The sequence below is a fragment of the Anopheles marshallii genome, chromosome X (genome assembly GCF_943734725.1).
Source record: "Anopheles marshallii chromosome X, idAnoMarsDA_429_01, whole genome shotgun sequence".
Classification (NCBI taxonomy): Eukaryota; Metazoa; Arthropoda; class Insecta; order Diptera; family Culicidae; genus Anopheles; species Anopheles marshallii.
In genome coordinates, this window is record NC_071325.1 from 10,144,232 (window position 1) to 10,163,835 (window position 19,604).

The 19,604-nt window shown below is 46.7% G+C and overlaps 1 protein-coding gene across 1 annotated transcript in view; it reads right to left on the reverse strand.

The window, feature by feature from the left end:
* Positions 1–11,837: 11,837 nt before the first annotated feature.
* Positions 11,838–19,604, reverse strand: part of LOC128708749 (G-protein coupled receptor moody) — a 52,886-nt gene continuing 45,119 nt past the window's right edge. The window contains exons 6-7 of the mRNA XM_053803766.1: positions 15,309–15,443; positions 11,838–13,413 (exon numbers count right to left, since the gene is read on the reverse strand). Of these exons, the coding sequence (XP_053659741.1) occupies positions 11,838–13,413; positions 15,309–15,443 (1,711 nt within the window). The remainder of the gene's footprint in view (positions 13,414–15,308; positions 15,444–19,604) is intronic.

A 19,604-nucleotide genomic window follows, 5' to 3' on the forward strand; every position in this document is an offset into this window, starting at 1 on the left:
ATGAACCAGTCCGAGCACTCGAACGCTGCAGTTCCCAATTACAGCTGGAATATGCGTTACAATATTTGGTGCTGGTAATTTAAGGCATATTTTACCGTTTGGCATCGGCTCATGTTATCAGCTCGTTTCGGACGAGCGAGTTTCCAAGAAGCATGAAGTTCGAGTCGGATTTTGCCGACCGATCACAGCGCACGCACACACAGCAGGGTGCTGCGTTCGATGGGTTGGACTGTGTTGCGTGGAGCAACGCATAGGCATTTGCATCCGGCACAACGCACCGGCAGCGGTGATCCGTGCTGAACGGAGCGAGAGCCCGGGCGCCCGATGGCATGGATGCTTCGCATCCAATTAGTGTCCAGGGTAATGGTCGACCCGGATGCCGGAGGGTTTTGCCGAGTTGGGAGCGTTTGCTGTCAACACCCATCAACAAACGCTCCCAACTCCCCCCGATCGGCCTAAAAAAAAAACGGTTCGGGTTGGTTTACCCGGTAGGCGTTCGGTGAGTACGCTTTGCGGTTGACTCCACCTTACGCACATCATAATAATTTATCTGATTGCCAGGTACTGATAGCAAACGAAGTAGTTGCAGCCCGTGCCGGGCTGCATATCCCGTGTTTTTGGGGCCAGCTTTTTGTGCAAGGTGGTCGATAATTGGCATCCCATTTAACCGAGCGGGCGCCCGTCGAAGAACGCAGGGCTAACTTCGCCCGAAAGAGCAATTATTGGTTAAACTCAATCAGCAAATCGGGATGCGAGCGTTATTCTAATGCACGGTGACAAGATAATGAATTTTCGGGTCCGATTTCCCGGGGTGCTGCAAAATGGCCGTTTTTATTAGTTAAAAGCATTGCCATTTACGGAGCAGGTTCCGTCACGCCCGTGGTGTGTCCGTCCTGCAGGAGCGGTGCAAAGTTCGGGACTTTAAATTGCTTTTTTAATTACGGCCAAGGTAGCTGCCACCAGGGAGAGCTGGTGTGCTTGGAATCCAGACGGTAGATCCACCGACAGGGAGCAGATTCTGAGCTGTTACGTTGGTGCAGGCGGTGACTAAGGGTTGGTATAATGCGTGAAGGGAATTGGAGTTTATTTGCTGACGGTATTTGGCTGATGAATGATGAGCGGTTGAAGATAGACAGAAAGTTAAAGGAGAACTTTTTTTAGTTGTTGCAGATATTGGACAAACCGTACAACATTAGAAGTTGATATCTATTCCATATTTTAATAGTTTAGTTATTATCTTTACTTTAAAAAGTAAATATGAAACCGTATAGAGTAGTTGATTGTTTTAAAACTTCACTTTTTATTTAGTTTAATTTTAGATTTAGTTTAATGTATCTTGTACAGCATATCAGTGAAGATACAAATGATCCCCAAACTCTTGGGAACCAAAATGTTGGAACAGTACCTTAAGAATTCGCGAAAAGCAAGACGTAGATGTATCACGGCTTCACATCTGACAGATGTTTCAACTATCCCGAGAGCCACGAATTTCTCGTCTATTTGAAGGGAATGGATGCTGATGACATTCTTCGGCTAGTGCTTTCTAGGATCTCTGAGATTTTCTGCTTCTGAGCTTACCTCAAATAACAGTGACGCAAAGAGTTCGTCAATATCTACCCTAGATATCTTCAACTATGAACTAAAACTCCACATTATAGAGAAGATTAATTTCAATGTATCTTGTACAGCATATCAGTGAAGATCTCCAAACTCTTGGGGACCAAAATGTTGGAACAGTACCTCAAGAATTCGTGAAAAGCAAGACGTGGAAGTATCACGGCTTCACATCTGATAGATGTTTCAACTATCCCGAGAGCCACGAATTTCTCGTCTATTTGAAGGAAATGGAAGCTGATGACATTCTTCAGCTGGTGCATTTTAGGATCTCTGAGATGCTTCTGAGCTAACCTCAAATAACAGCGACGCAGAGAGTTTCTCTATATCTTGTCCAGATATCTTCAAATGTGATGTTTCGTCCAATATGCTCGAATGCTCGAAAATGCTCGAACATCTCGAACTGTCCACCTGCAATTTAAAACCAATTGATGTCACTGGTGAGTTGAAACGGGAGAAATGGATGTTTTTTAGGTGTGCTGCTATTCAAGTGGGTCTCAGCTGTAGTCTGTTTCCACACTTGTGTTCTTCACTCCACTATCGACCTCCACCTCTCCCGCCTTTATCCGTATTAAGTAAAATGGTTCCGCGTCTTTACACGAAAGCAATTTAACAGTCGAAAGTTAGGTATCAACCCAGCGTTAATCGTTTTCGGTTTCGTTACGATACTTATGTCACGATTGCCCTTCGCTCGCAACCCCAAACCTCAATGCCGCTTGCCTCAACCCAATTGCTGCCGATGGCAGCGCCTAAAGCAGTTCACTCTCGTGTCGCGTGTCGCGCGCATTGGTTGTGCGATGAATAATTGATGGATCATCCGCAACTTAACACAATCATGACCTCGCGTCTCGCACACTCATTTACAAATATTGATGAGCTTACGGTGGTGGTTTGGCGGGCAATTGTCGCACGGCTTTCGCCGTTATGCGATCGGTTTTCGTCTTGCCGTGGCATGCACGCGGCACATGCACCGCACGGGCTACAATTACGGGCGATTAAATCGACTCGGCGTGGAAAGCATTGCGACACAGCGCGTTGAATTTGCAATTTTTTCTTTTGTGATTTCACTTTTGCTTTTTTTTTCCTTTCCTTCTACGTCTTCGAGGAGAGATTGTCAAGAGAGAAATTAAATTCTTTGCCTCCCCTCTAAACGAATAGTGGATTTAGGTGCAGTGAATGCAAAAGGGGCCGCCGGGTGCCGTAAAGCGGTGCGAAGATGGTAAAGCGATAAAGCGAACAGCATTAAAATATCAGTTGAAATTGATTTTCCAACTTTGTGAACTGCGCCGTAAAGTCGAAGTTTGGTGCTGCCGCTTCGGTTTTCGACTGGTGGCGAAGATTAGAATGGTCCCGACTGACCAGACGCGTGTCACGCTTCGCCTCTCGGTTCGTTGGCGTGTACCTTTGCCTACGCCCCAGGTGCCTTTTTTGTCGCGCGTTCTTTGTCAATCGGACTTGAAGGTGTTTTGTGGGTGGGGGAGGGATTCGAGTTCGTAGGTGAAGATTTTTGCCGGGTTACGGCAAAAATAACAAGCAATATCGTTCGGCAGTAAAGTCTCGAATTTCCAGCACACTCCACCACAAAGCCTACCGTACTTTGGGGGGGAGGAGTGGTCGAACCTTTTTCCAGGAAGATCACCTTTTTGCAAAATGGAAGAAAATTTTTACCCTATGCTGGGGGGTGAAGAGGGGGGTTTCTTAACTTTTTTTTTTTACAAAACCTGTTCTAGTAAAGATGTTCCTTCCGACGCTGGACAGGTTTGTTTCTATTTCGGTAGTTTGGCACACGGATCAAGTTTGCGAGGGTGTCAGTGCTCAAATCATACAAAGGGGGAAAGAAAAACAGCCAACAAAGCAAATGAAAGAGACGACGAACCAAGCCATTAATTGCATTTTCATCTGGTGTACGTGCTTCGCCTCTAAAATGTCCTTTATTGCCGGAGGATTTTATTGTGGCGTTGGCGTGCGTTTTCCAGCACTTCACAAACTCCTGGAATTGGGTGCACGGTACGTTTTGGCAGCATGGAAACAAAAAGCGACACCCCTTGTTTGGTCCGGTTTTTTTCGGGCACCCCGCGTTCCAGTGTGTCCGCTTTTAACCGCATTTTAAAAAGCGTATGTGCAATGGCGTCTCCATGCGCGGTTCGGAACCGCGTCCCGATGGGAACTCTTCCTGTGATTCAAAGTACCGATCGGTTTGAGATACGTTCACCAAAACCAAACACAAATTGCTTCATCCTGATTGAAATATGCATCCAGCGCACTATACTCCGAACCTGGTAGAGCAACGCTTGTGTCCACATTCAAATGTGTCTGTGAGTGGTTTTTGTTGTTGTGATGCGTTTTACAACAAAGTTCTGTACAAACCCGATTCCAAAAAAAAGAAGAACTCAAACAAAGACACTGGTCCACTCACGCGAACTAAATGGAACTCTCTGCTTTGTGCCAGCTGAAGCACTATAAAAGAGTCAACAAACACACCTCCGGTGCTCCAGCGCTATGATATGATGGAATGTGTAAGTGGAAAGTTTTGACAGGTGTGTTTTATAACCGGGAGACTGTTGAAACAATCCCATGCGGGTGGAAGCACACACCCAGTGCGCCTAATGTGCCAATAAAAGTCAATGACTGTGCTTCAAAGCCATACGTGAAAAGATCTGTTGGTCGTTTGGACATCTATCGGTTACTTTCGAGTTTTATAATTGTACAATCGTGCTTGAATTTGGGACATATTATCGGATTGTGCTGGTGTAGTCGCTTGAAGTGTCCTCGTACAAGTGACCTGGTAGCAATGGGAAGACGATCCTCGTACACATTAGCTTACGGGACATCACGCCCAGACTGGATCACATCTAATTTTACTCATGTTGTACTTTTGGTAGCTAAACTTCATGTATCTTAGCCAAACATTTACAAGTAACTAAAAAACATAAAATAAAATCAAAAATGGTAAATTGCCGATTGGACGATCTCATCTTTGATGACCTCCGAATGAATGTTCGGATTAGGCAGTCTTGGGATGATCAAGAAAATTAAGGACATAAAGGACTCTTGCTAAGGTAGGTCAACTCACTATAGTACGAGAACCTTGGCAAAAGTTACTATAGCGAAACTGTGAAAGAGTGCGACAGTAGGACTCAAATATTGTTGAGTTGACCAAAAAAACACGAGAAATAAAGAACTCTTGATAAGATGGTTCTCTTCACCTTAGTAAGAGAGCCTTGGCCAAGATAACTACAGCTAAGAGGAGTCAAATTTTGTTTAGCTGACCAAAACAACACAAAAAATAGAAAATTCTTTCTTAGTTGGTGCTCTTTACTTTAGTAAGAAACCCTTGGCCAAGGTTGCTATAGCTAAGCTGGGGAAGAATAGTACAGGTGGACTTAAATATTGTTGAACTGATCAAGACAACAAAAGAAACACATAACGCTTGCCGATTCTTCTTACTAAGGTGAGAGAGAGCCTTGACTAAGATTACTATAGCTAAGCTGGGGAAAAAATAGTACAGGAGAACTAAAATTTTATTGAGGTGACCTAAAAAAAATACAACAAATAGAGTATTATTTCTTAGGTGGTTCTTTTCATCTTAGTATGAAAGTCTTCACCATGATTACTACAGTTATGGCAGCTTGGGGAAAAAATAGTGCACGCAGAGAACTCAAATTTTGTTGAGTTGACCACTCTTACTAAGGTGGATCTCTTCACCTTAGTATGAAAACCGTGGCCAAGATGACTATAGCAGAGCTGGGAAAGAACAGTACAGGAGGACTAAAATGTTGTGTGCTGATCAAGAAAATACAAGAAAACTTTCTAAGGTAGATCTCTTCACCTTACTATAAGAGCTTCGGCCAAGATTGCTATAGCAAAGTTGGGAGAGCTATATATAAGTAATATTTAAATATTTAATGTCTTATTTGTTCACCTACCACACTCTCTGTCCAATACGCTTCTTTCAATTCAAATACGAACGGTTCAACTAAAAATGATAATTATTAAAACACACACACGGATTACGATCTTAGAAAAGAAATATTCATACACCGTTTTATTTACTTGTTTTGTCTTCTTCGTTCCATTTCGCACAGAGATGTGAGTGGTGATGATGATGCGTGTGTGTGTGTATGTGTCGGTTTATTTCCGTGTTTGTGTACAAATGCATCCGCGAACGTCATTTTTGGCGTCCCATTGCATAGTTTACTAATTTGCTTTAAATGCGCTTCCAAAGGTTTGTCTCAATGTTTGTAATGTTGTGTTCCCGCCATTCTCGCACACGTAATGGTGGTTAGTGTATGTTTGTTCGGTACCGAATCCATTCACCAGGGTCCATATAGGACCCAAATCAACAACAATGCACGATCACCGTTCGTTTAAATGTTATTATCCATATTTTGTTGGGGTCATGATCGTCCCACAACCCTGCCATCTTTATGTCCCTAAACAACAATGACTTTTTGTTGTTGAATATTTTCATTAGGTTTTGATTTTCATCTCACACGCATACACACACACACACAAACACACAGTTACATTCGGCTGCTCGGTTGTTCACTAAATTGTGTTTGTTAGTTTTTATTATTGTTTTTTTTTTTATCTCAAAACGATCTCAAAACGCCTAAACGCGCTAAGAACACTACGATACATCTGGCATTGTTTATGAGATTTAGAAAGAGAAAGAGAGAGAGAGAGAGAGAGAGGGAGAGAAAGAGAGAGTAGGTAATGGGTAGTGAAGTTTGAAAGTTATGCATCAGAGCTTACTTTTTCTTGTCCATTTGCAAACAGTGAAAAAATTTTATAGATCACATTACATAAAATGGAGGATGGAATCACTAGCTCAGAGACAGACTTACTAACAAAAAATGGAGACAGCTTTGTGGAGTTATTTTACATAGCGCCTTCTTATCAACCATCGATCGTTGGGTACGTCTAGTGATTTATTAAACAATGCTGTATGCGTCAAACTACGATGAAACCAATGTTTGTGTGTGTGTACTCCAATGTGTACTTTGTTTGGTTTATGTTTTCTTTTCAATATAAAATATATTACGTATTTATCTGCTAACATGCCATATATATATACGTTCGATGTAACCTTTCCGTTTTTAAAACTTATAAAGCAACTGTTTTGTGCCAATAGAGTCCTGCTACGTGTATTTACCGTCCACAATCGTGCGAATGGTTTGTTTTACGCCCCGGAGGAGCCGTTACCGTATCCGACTTTTTTTGTTTTATTTCACGATGGCACGATGAAGCAAAGGGTGGGAACCTTTGAGAGTTATCGAATTAGCAGCCGATTAGACGATGGTTTCGGAGATGACGGTGCACCGAAGGTGTGAAAGGGATGTTTTTCATGAAAGCGTAACACGTAACGTTAAGCACATTTTCCATTTCACGCTGCTTGAAGTTGTTGATTAAAACATATAATTACGGATCAGCACCGGGTACAGCGAGTTCGTCAAACCTTACCCCTTACATAAACAGCCAAACATCAACACCGTACACCCTATGTGGCTTTTAGCCTGTCAGATTCGCGGTACAGTTTGCTCATCCGCTTATCACCGATAATTCACGCACGCGTTCCACCGGGTGCCGGTACAATCATTACTCCAACGATACGATACGCGTGACCGACTGATGGTTAAATTATTTGTTTGTTTCCTAAAGATGCCCGCTGAATGTAGCGCTGGTTTTTTTTTTCTAAAGTTAATAGTGATCACAATTTTGGTTCGTTTTGCTTTGTTTGTTTTTTTACTACCACCACTGTCACGCATTGCGTAAATGAAGGTGGTTTATAACTAGTTATACCTATGCTTCGTACTAGCTCTCCTACAGGGTTTTTGATTTTTGCTAATGAGCGTTATGTACGTTTAGTTTTTTGTTAAAAAAGAAAACAATACATGACATTGACAAAACGATTACTCGAAACTATAAAATATTGTCTTAGATGGTAAAACAAACTAAACAGCTCGGGGCGGCAAACCTCGACCCTGTTTCGTACGTTTATTTGCTCTTAACCTTATTACAAATGGCACCAAGGTTGTGTATCGTACTCCCACCAAGGGCATATGTTTGAAATGCTCGCAAACAGTATGCTTTTAAAGTTTTCCCTTTAATGGAGACGGCTGGCCACGCACGCCAGGTCATGGAGGCGCCCGGTCTTTCTTCGCGGGCAATGGAGACGCCTGGTGGCGCGTATAAAAATGGGGAAACCCCCGCTGTACCGTACGTGCAAAGTGCAACAAGGTAGCGCGGCAAGCGTAAACTCCGTTGTTTTGTTTTTTTTTTTCATTTCGCTTCGTTTCACTAGATTTAAACTCCAATAACACAAGTAACATCAAACATCAAACATCATCTCGAACGCGGTGGGCCCCTCGAACGAGGGGTTTCCCCCTTTTGTTCTAATAATTATGTGTGTGTGTATATATATTTTTTATATGTGTGTTAAATTTGAAACCACAGTGTTGTTTTTTCTTTTTCGAAGTGTGTGAATAGCGACTGGAATGCCGTTTCGTACAACAAAATTACCAAACCACTACAGCAAATTTGGTTCTATGCTAAAGTTTTTCAACTGTTTGAGAGATCCCTTCGTCGGCGGTTGCTTGACGGGGGGTTTACTTATAGTTGCAGTTGTACGTAGAACGTAACGTACAACTATTCGTTGCCTCGCGACGTCTCTGCAGCTGTTTGCAGGATGGTACAGTACACATTTACAGTTGATCATACACAGCAGCACTGCTGAAAGGTAGGTGGTAAAGGATGTAAGTTTTTACTGCCCGTGAAGTTGCATCACGTGGCACTTCTTGTGGAACATGTTTCATCAAACTAAAGCAGCAATTTTTTGAACATTCTGAAGACTCTTTGCGTGGAAAATTGTTTCAGTTTTCTTGTTTGTCGTTGACAAAACATGCCCAACGACGGCGAAGGCAGCCGTGCCGAGCCGTGGGTAAGACAAACACTCATCTCTTATGTGGTAATTGGCCGTAACGCCACAGTTGCTGGATTAGTGACAATGAATTGTTTTCTCGGTTAGCGGCTCGACTCTCCATCGCTATACCACTCTCTCACGTTCGGAACGGTCGTTATACTTAGCGCCATGTTCTAGAAACTACTTGCTACCAATAGTGAACTGATATTACGTTATGCCCGCTTACTAGACGTCTTCCGAACAGCAGATTGACCTCGGACACTGTACGTTTAAATTGTCAAACATGTTACACAACTCTGAACATTGATTCCCCGTGTACAAGCTATAGCGCATACTTGGCGCATTTGGAATTTTTGGGTATTTTTCGTGCCTCCAATGTTTGCGATCTTCACCCCGAAACGGTTCGCTAAGCCCCGACCACGTACAAATGCGTATGTGTTACATTTAGTGATGGGAAAAATGAAGTTTTGGTCGGAATCGATTCCGAAGAGTAGTTCCGGAATCGGGTTCGGAATCGGTTCCGGAATCGGGTTCGGAATCGGTTCCGGAATCGGGTTCGGAATCAGATCCAGAATCAGCTCCAGAATTACCTCCGGAATCGGGTCCAGAATCAGCTCCGGAATCGGTTTCGGAATCGGCTCCGGAATCAGCTTCAAAATCAGCTCCAGAATCAGCTCCGGAATCAGCTCCAGAATCAGTTCCGGAAACAGCTCCCTAATCGGCTCCGGAATCAGCTCCGGAATCAGCACCAGAATCACCTTCGGAATCGGGTCCAGAATCAGTTCCGGAATCGGTTCCAGAATCGGATCCGGAATCATCTTCAGAATCAGCTCCGGAATCAGCTCCGGAATCAGCTCCGGAATCAGCTTCAGAATCAGTTCCGGAATCGGTTCCACAATCAGCTCCGGAATCGGTTTCGGAGTAACCTGATTAAAGACCTTTTCTCCGAAATCAAGTTATGATTCTGCAGCCGATTCCGGAGCTAATTCCGAAACCGATTCCGGAATCGGAAACGATACCAGAACCGGAATCGATACCGAAAACGGAATCGGAACCAGGTAGTTCCGATTCCGAGCTCCCACCACTAGTTACAAGCCTACAATGACATCTATTTACCAAAACGATTACTTACGAACTAATATCAGGGGATGAGCATCGGTGAACTGGACTAGTTTGGCCTCTCCCGAGTGCTATCTGGTTCTTACCACACCATCGTCTAGTTCCGTTTTTTTTAAAGGGAAGTTGACTAAAGTCACGCTCGCTGAAGCGTCGAATGTGGCTACCATCAGCTTCCCACTTGTATTAAAACACCCACATCCAAAGCACGGCACGCAACGGATAACGTAAGCGGCAGGGCGAACAATGACTATCCCGACCGGTATATATTCGGTACCGACCAGTGCGATGCCCCTTGGCATTGTAATTGGTAGTAATGGTTTGAAAATTATCGAAACAGGAGGCAAACAGGAGGCAACGCGTCGAAACCGATAATGTGGCGTTCCGCATGAGCTTATTTTAATTGCCCCGGCTGTGTGGATGAAAGAGACCGTCTCCACGCGTCTCGTCACCGAATTGCCAAGGGGAACTGGCGGTGGAATGCAAAAGGCTGCCCGAGCGTTTTAATTACCATTACCCAATCGAGCGGAACGGCCATCCAGCAGGGTAGGCGGACGCTACCGGCACGTGTCTCCTTTTTTTTTGCCAGCCTTAGGTCCCGATGCACCGGACGCGTGGTCCATTCGACGATGCGTTGGAGAGTTCCCAGAATAGTCGAGGGTTTTCGTGTGGCTCGCTGCTTGCCTCACTTGGATTTGGAACGAAGGTTGTAACGAAGTCTTTGTAACCGTGACTTTTGCATCAGGTGTGAAAAGGGGGGACGGGGGGTGGTGGTTGTAACAATAACAAAACTCCAATAGCGCAATGAGCAATCAGACATTGAGGGTTTCTTCAGATCTTGAGGAGAAATATTGGAAAAACCCGTTGTTGTCTTAACACCTCACAGAGGGAGCTTCATCTTGCAGTGGGACAGAGTAATCGCTATCGTTCTATCGGGATGATTATTTTTAAACTACAAATGATCAGCGATTCCAGCAACAAAATGCCGGGCAACAGGCCGTTGCAACAATATTTCCATCAACGCCACCATCGCACGGAGCGTTCCTCGGCATGCAGCTTAATTTGGAAAACAACAGCCCCTGCAATCGCTAGATTAAGCTCTACCGGGAAAGGTGATAAAGCCAAAGCGACATACACAAACACGCCACCCCTGGGTATGAAACTTACACAGGAGTATCATTACTAAGCGTGTGCACCGTAGAAACACTATTATCAACTCTGCGTCAGCAGCGGTGGCAAAGGTTGTTTTGTTCTTTCGCAAATTACCTCGCATCCCGGTGGGGGTTTTACCTTCCCGGTGCACACGAGCCTGCAACCAATAAGCTAAACGATGCCCAACACCTCGGCCCGGACAGCAACAGCCACTGTTTGCTGTATGTCGATTATGTTCCCAACGCAACCTGTGGCGGACGGAGCGTATGTTGAGCAAGGTCGGTACAGTCCTCCCATCCTGCCGCCTCCTACCCCCCCCCCCCCCCCCAGCGTTCCGCTTGTTTTGCTTCGAACCTGCAGGTAACCCCCAACCGCAGACACGCACGGGTGCGGTATCGCTAACCAGACCCCCACCCGACGACGCCTCCTTTTATTGCGCCCGCTGCTGGGGATACGTCGACCACCCCGCATGATGCGTGGTCCCCGGGTGTTCGCCCACGAAATGGGACGGTTCGCCTGTGGGAAATAAATACGATAAGCCGCACTCGCACAAACAACCCCACACACATACTCGCACGCCCTCCAGTGTGACTTCGGGAGTGTCTTTACCAACTGCTGCGGTTCATCCGCAAGACCGCAACGCGTACACGGGTGCTGGGACGGTTGCATCTAATTAATAAGCGCTCATCGCCTGCCCCGCTGACATACTGCTGACATTTAACAGTGTTCCATTGAGTACACGGTATGTCTACTCACGCAACCGCGTCATCTTGCGATGGTTGGTGCTAAGGGAAGACCTCTTCCCGGCGACCTTCAAATCGTAATACAATATTTGCTCTCAGTAAGCTCCTAAATGACACTCTTTGCAGACGAGCTACTTTGTGTGGCTCGAGAGCCCTGGGCGCGTTGCTCGAGAGTTGCCTGAGCGGTCGGCGGTTTGGATCTAAACCAGCAGATCACGGCTGGGGCTTCGCTCGGTACTGGTACGCAGTAGCAGCTTCGCCCCAACTCCACCACCGCCCTTGCCCAACTCTCAGACATCGTCCTGGAAGGTGATGCGATCCCGCGACTTGGTGGAGCTGCGCGTCGAACCACTCGTGGAGTACGTCCGGTGGAACCGACGCTCGAGCTCGATGGAGCGCCTGGGCCCGAACGCCTGCGTACGTTCGCTGGCCAGTGGGCCGACGGACGGTAGCGGCACACCGGCCGGCAGCTGACTGCTGCGCCGATGCATCGGAGACCTGGCACGCCGGGGCGAGATGCTTCCCGCGTTCGGCGGAGGTGCGGGCAGCTGGGCCGAGGGCTGCGGTGGCAGCTGGGCGCCCCCGGTCTGGTGTGAGGGTGCCGGTGGTTCGGGCAGGCTGGCCGAGACGGCTGCCGCCGCCGCCTCGAAGTAGTCGTCGAAGTTGGTGGAGAACTTGAGCTTGGAGTTCTGGCGCACCAGGTACTGCTCGTAGCTTTTCTCGCGCTGGATCATCTCCTGTATGTCCATGCTGCGTTCGCGCTCGAGCTGGTCGATGATCTCCAGGTCGCGCGACAGCGTGCTGAACGAGCCCTTGCGCGACGAGTACTCACTCTCGCTGATCGACACGATCGAGGGTGTTGCCTTCAGGATGCCTACCGGGCGCTTGCGTGCGGAGGGCTGCGACACCGAGCTGAAGATCTCCGACTCGTCGTCATCGTCGTCGCCACCGGCACCTGATGCACCGCCACCAGCCCCACCGCCGCCCCCGGCAATCGATTCACCCTCGTCACGATCGTCCGCAGCGGATGGGTAGAGGGGGCGTGTCGAGGACATATGCGAAGACGCTTGCGTTTGTGCGGAACTGCGGCGTCGGTACGGGGCACCGAGCGTACCCACGAGCGCCCCACTGTGCGAACGCCGCGCACTGGCACCGAGCGGATCGTCTGCGTACAGGGGTCCCGCATCCGGACAGTACGTGCTGGAAGTGATGTCCGAGCTGTTGCCCACGAGCGAACTCACATCGTCCTCATCTTCCGCCTGGGACAGCTGTGAGGTTTGCCGACTGTGGGCACTATACCGGCGCGGGTAGAGTGGGGCCGTGCTGCTGGTCCTGCTCGCACGGCTTGCCGTCGAACGGACGGACGAGTTGTGGGCGGAGGACGTGAGCGTGCGGCCCGACTTCACCGACGGCGTCTTGTGGAAGTTACTCTCCTCGATGCGCAGTGGCGGTGGCAGCTGACGGCGCGGCCGCCCCATTGACGACTGGCGCGAAATGGTGGTCTCGACCGTGCGCGCACTGCTGCTGGCGGGGGACTTGGTTGGTTCGCTGCCGATGCTCATCGAGGTTGTAGCAGTACCGTGCGCCACATTGAGCGTCACCTCGGACTGCAGCGAAGAGGCGCGGGCGCCAGAACGGCCGGATGCCGACCGACGGTGGGACGGAGACCCGGGGCGTCCAGCAGTCCCGGTTGACGGTTTCAGTGGGCCCACCGACACGGCCATTGGGGTGGCGGAGGACGCATGCTTACCTTGGGTTTGTCCCGTTGGCGTGCTGCCCGTTTCGTCCAGCGAGTGCTCCGAGCGGGTATTTGTGTTACGACGTGATGACAGTCGCAAATAGCCTCGTAAACGCTCCTTAGTTGGTCTATCATTAGACGAAACAAAGATAGACAAAAGAAGAAAGCAATTAGCACGTTAGATACACGAAAGGGACTTTATTTGCTCAGGAAACCATTAAGTAGGAGCGGAAGACAGCCAGAAATGGTACGCCAAATCCTTGGAGATAGCAGAGGTAAGGCCGATACGATCAGATGCAGATGTCGATTGCGTATTCTCGTTCCTACATAAGTAAAGTTATCATTCCGCGCTATTCTTCCGTGCAAGTGACGACATCCAGATCAGATCCTATTCTCCAGGAACTCTAGAACTAAGGCCTCGCATCCCAATTCTATCAATTCGTACCGAGCTCCGCTCGTAGACATTAGCATGTAATTGAGCCGTTAACGTTCATTGCTATCTGAACCAATCAATTCGAAATACAAACGAGCCTCAGCCTGTGTGGAAGGGGCAATTTCCCTCAGGAACTCTGGAACAGCTCTGCGTTGCGGAGCAGAGTTCGGAGGCTCTGTTGTGAAGATGCCTACCGAAAGTACACTGTGTGATGCCATTTACATAATTACATCTAATCAACTATCATCCCATCGTTACAAAATCAATACAAGTCTTGATATTAGCGCGAACGTTTCTTCCAGCTCCAAACGAGCGTCCATTATCGAAGTGCTCACAACAGTGGCCCCAATATCCCAACTGTTCGCGTATCAGTAGTTGGTTGCTGTCAAAAATCTGTACCATTTTCCCTTTACCAACGTTGGTTGGGACGAGCTTCGAGCATCCGGTTGGCATCAAGTGCGTTTCGACACGGCGTAACCATTGATTGCTTCCTTGTTTCCATGGAAAAATGCTTATCTCAAATGACTCACTTATCGCTGTTACCTGCCGATGGCCAAAAACCTTAACGGAGTGAACGCCCAACAGAGTTGGTTACAGATTTTGCTGATAAGAAAAAAGGCCGACGTCAAACATTCGCAATGACAAATGAATGAGGTTCAAGAATGGAAATGAACGCCGAGTTCCGCATAATTGGAACTGACAACTTCAGGTATAACAGCCGACGTTCCTGGCATGGAAGTGGCGGTGGTTTTGTGGGGGGTTCGGTGGAGAATATTTGAGTTTGTCATTAATTTGGAATTTATAACACTTCTCGTTCGAACACAGTAACTCTCCAGGATAGTCCTCTCCACAAAAACCACAGCAATGCATTTATTCTCTTGCAGGGCTAGCGGATAGCACTCCGGCCTCGACGTTCCTTGCACTGGATGAGTGTGCGTGGCTCGTAATTAATGTCTTCAAACCCTCTCCCCGCTCAACAGATTTTCACTTCAACCAGCTATCCGAGGAATCTGATAAAGCGAAAGATTTACAACTGGGCGGTTAAAAAGTGCAAGGAAAGCGCCCTTTGGGGGCCTCGTGAAGAATGGTGCATGGGGATCCACTCCCGCCGGCAAGTAGTGTTGCGCTCTTGCCGAACCACTCCAGCGGCTGCTCGCTACGAGAGTGGCGCAAATTGATTTTCGACCTCTGGCAGTATCGACCGGTGACAACATTGCACCGGCTGGTGCTTTCATGTGCGAGCGTGGAAGTTATTTGTCAATTATTCCATCACGATTGAAAGGAGTGATGCCAGACACTCGGGTTTTTTTTCTTTTCTTCCTCCTGCGAGAGCCATCCATTACCCGGTTCGGGGGCATCGGTCGCACGTGTGAAGGTATGCAGAAAGAGGGGGTGGGGGGTAAAAAGTCATCCGATCGAACACCTCTTGAAACCTCGTTTACAATCTTGCTGTCCCCTTCCTTGCCGTGGCGGGTGAAGGATCTGTTTATGCGTTGACATCCTAACGAGCTGGGGCGCGGGTCAGGACAGCGGAAGGATGCGCCCTGATGGGGGAGAAAAGCGGAAAGAAGGCGGTAGAATGGTACTTACTTCGAGAGCACCCAGGACGCATACATCCACGGCACGATGATAGTCGGCAGGAAGGCGATCCAGACGAACATCAGAAAGGTAATGTCGTAGTGTGCCTGGTTCTCGTACGTCTCCGCCACCGTCATCCGGGCGAGCCTGCGGAAACGGAAACGGGGGAACGGGTGAAGCGAAACGGTTGAAAGCGTTGCTGGAATAGGAATGAATAACTACGGGGTGGGGTTTCACGGATATCATCACACCCGAGACGGAACGTTTCAAGGGTGCGAGAAGAATGCTACGTCTTGTTAACGAAATTGTCCAATATATCATGCGGCCTGGACGGTGCAGGAAGCAGAGGCACCCGGCACCGGAAGCAGGCTCCACAGAGCGGTCCGTAAGATGCTCTTGAACCTTGCTCACTGTCTTCCTCCTGCAAAGTGTTTGTAAGCATTTTCGTTCCGAGAAATCTCGAGCCCCGGCCCCGGTACAACCGGTGCAGGCTCTGAACGCAGGTTGAACCGATACCCGAAGGGTCACCACGCGCCAAGAAGCCTGTCAACACGTTTTACCGAGACGGTTCTTCAGGTTTTGCTTGGTTTGTTGCCACTTCCGGTAACGATTGTATGTTTTTCCCCCCATTTGCAGGGGTGAGGTTGCGGTCCGCCATTGATTAGAAATCGAAACATCTCGGTGTAGTTTTGAATGTGCGACATATTTCGACTCTTTCCCACGGAGCCCACTAAGGTTCGCAAGTACACACTAAAGCTGACATTCAGCAAGTAATTTTGCCGCAGCTTCCGCACCGAGAGGAATTAGAATGTGTTTGGAATTCCAGCAACAGCACGGACCTTCCGCCCAATGTAATGCTGTTTCGACTGATGTTTAATATTTCCTTCCGCAGCGCATACAGAGTGGATGAGTTTATCCCTGGCAACGGTGCACGAGACAGCCACCGTCCCGAATGGCATTGCAGCATTATATTGTTTATGCAAAACCGGGCATCTTTTGCGCTTGCAGTTGACAGCCTGTCCACACGTACACGTCATTCAGCAAAACAGCAAAAAAAGGATGTGCCGGGAATGGTGACGCTCTGCTGATATTTTTCTCTCTTTCCCTCCCCAGTCACTGGAGACGGTAATAAGCCTTGATTGAACTGGAGCTGTTTTTACCTTTTTATCCTTTTATTTCGTAGTGTTCAGAGTTGAGAATTCCTTCAGCTGATTGCTGGTGCAGCATTTTATGCATACGAAAATAGCACCGAAAGTAGCGAGACAGTCGCGGCGAAGGATAAAGTGTCATTTTTTTTCCTAGTGGTAATACGCGATGGTTGTGTAGATATACAGAAATAGATAAGAATAAACTGCATTTACTACGATTGATAGTCAAAAGCATACATTGATGGCAGTGAATTTCTCCAAAAAATCATCAATAATTTAAAAATCATCTAAAGTTCTGATGAATTCCTCTAAAACTCTTTTCGTTACAGGGTTTTACAATACAGTTTTGACTGGTTGCCAACAGTTTTTGACACGCGACACTGGATTTCTTATTAAGGGCGTATATATTTTCTTCTTCAGACTGTATCATTCGCTCGTGTGATGTGGGGGCAGTGTAATGGCGTCCTAAAATGCAACAAATAAAACAGTGTTTCTATGGTATTCATGCATTTAAAATGATTTCAAAATATTTAGCAACCTTTACTCTATCCGTGGTGCATTCTCAGTGAAAGATTTTTTCTTAATATACCGTTTAATTATGCTGTAAATAAAGGAAAAACCGGCATCCCTCAAAGACCCAAATGTAAACATGTCAAAACAGCTCGAAGCGGTAAATTAAGGACTGTTAATTTACTCTTCATTTTCCCTTAAATTTCCCTCTAAACTATTGATGAGTAATGGGGTTACTAGAGCTGACCGGTTTTGCCAAATGATTGTGTCGTCCATCTGTCAAACCGGTCTCAGGCAGGGCGATTGACAGGTAAACTTCGTTTTATTGCTTTAAAACTTCGATTATCGAACGAAGAAATTATTTTATAGAAACGTAACGTAACCGATTTTATATGTAAACAAAACAAATAGTAAACAAATCGCCTCTGTGATCAAAAAACGATTGTCCACAGCAAATCAAAATCGGTCATGTTCGATTCCGATTTTCGGGTTGTCGATTATCTGTCAAATGCGATTTAACGGATAGACGAGAAAACCGCTTGGCAGAATCGTTCAGGTCTAATAACCCCATTAAGGGTAATTTAAAGAAATTTGACTCACTGGGTGTTGATCGACAGCATTTAACTAAAACAGCCCTGCTTCTGGCTTGTAAGCCGCGAGTTTATAGCACACGAGTTGAAAGATTGTTTGAAATTAACTGTTAATGCTTTATTGATGATAATTTGTCCATTATTATTATTGTTAGAAATACGGATTTGCACAATGGATTTTTTAAATTAAATGCCAATTCATCAAACAGGAATCCAAAAAGGTTTCCAATAGTAAACAGTAATTCTAATCAATCTTTCAACTCGGGGGCTTATAAACTCGCGGCTTACAAGCTGCCAGAAGCTGGGCTGTTGAAATTAAATGCTTTCGATCAAAAAATCCTTTGTTTGCAATTGTCAAACAATGTGGGCAACCAGTTAAAACTAAATTGTAAAACCCTGCAATGGAGCCCTGCAATACATCTACAGTGAGTGTATTGTACACTGGGATTTTGAAGTAGGGGTGAATAAATGTTTTTTTTTTTAATTTTTATAAACTCCCATCCCTCATTTCAATATAAGCGGCTTAAAACTGGCACAATTAGGGTTGATTAACATTCATTACGTACGATGATGTATCATAGCAGTTGCTCTCAGGAGGCGCATCAGAATTGCTCTCCATATCAACTGAAATTATTATCATTTAGACATTGTACAGTGTTTGTATACTTTGGGTGCTCCGGTCCCAATGCTACACTGCACAGTACAACACTGCGTAGAATTTAAGTTGCTGCTATAAAATAGTAGCTTCGCAGCAGCGATGGGCGGGTGTTGACTTCAACATCCCTTTTCCTAAATTTAGGGCACGCGAAACGGGTAATAGTCTCGATGACGAATTATCAAAATGATCGCACCTGACACTGGTACCGACGATGTGCCGAATTATTCAGGATGAATAAGCTTGCTATCTTGCAAATGACGGTTTGGCACATCGAATCATTCATCATGTCTAGCAAGTGTTCATTGTGAACCGAGTGGAAGAAGGGACGAGTGTGGGGCGAAGCCTGCCCATACTCGCCTCCCAAGCGGTGGAAATTTTTTGGCCAAAGTCTTGACGACAAAGTGAAATAATCTATAGACACAGCGATCGTAAAGCAAGTGTAAATATATTCTGCCATGGTCGTTGGGCCTACCGACCCCCCCAGAAAGCCGCAGGTGGCAAAACAGTATTGATCATCGGTTTGGCAGGGATGGTTTGGGGTGGAAGTCGGAGTTCATTTGCCTTTCTTTCCGCCTCGCCGCAGCTTCCGCCCAGCCCACATCCGGCCGTGGGTGATAAATAAAGTGAGCAGTGCGAGGTGCGTTTTGCCCACCGCCAAAAGTTCCTGTCGTATAATTTATGCAGCATAATTTATATGTTCCGCCCATTGCGAACCAATCGACCCACTTCTTCCGCTGCCCGCCTCCACGTCTCCATTGTCCAACAGGTGCCGCATGCACGACACACACACATACACACATCCAGAAACACGCCCTTCCCTCCCATATACAGAAATTGTTTTCCAAGCACCGTTTGCATAAATTCCAATTTTCGAGTACGATGTGAAAAGATTTAACGATTGTCGATAAACAGAGAGGGAAGGAGGGAGGTAGAGAGAGAGAGAGTGAAAGCAGAGGAAAGATGGAATGTTGGAGCAGATGGTTTACGGGACGCTCATGGGCAAGGGCGTGGCGGAATTCATGTTTCGTGCCAGTCGTTCGTTTAATGTTTGCATCAATTTACGTCAAACTTTTCCCCGGGCCCGATCTCGCTCAACAACATCGTGAGCGAACGGAAAATTATGCCGCGTGTTTGACGGGGCCGTACGGTTGCCTGTTCTGGCGGGGCTTGTTAAGAAGGTGGCGTCTCCCGCTACTCGCGGAAAGTTTGGTTAAACTTGCAACTGTTGCAGAAACAACCTAATTTGCTGACACTTTAATAAACAGCTCGAACGCAAATTGAAAACACACATCGGGCGTACAATAAATGATAATGTGCGCAATGAAGGAGAGGATTACAGGAATGGCAAAATTGAACTTCTCAGCAGAAAAGCCAGCAGCAAGCCTTTGAGCAAGAATTTCTA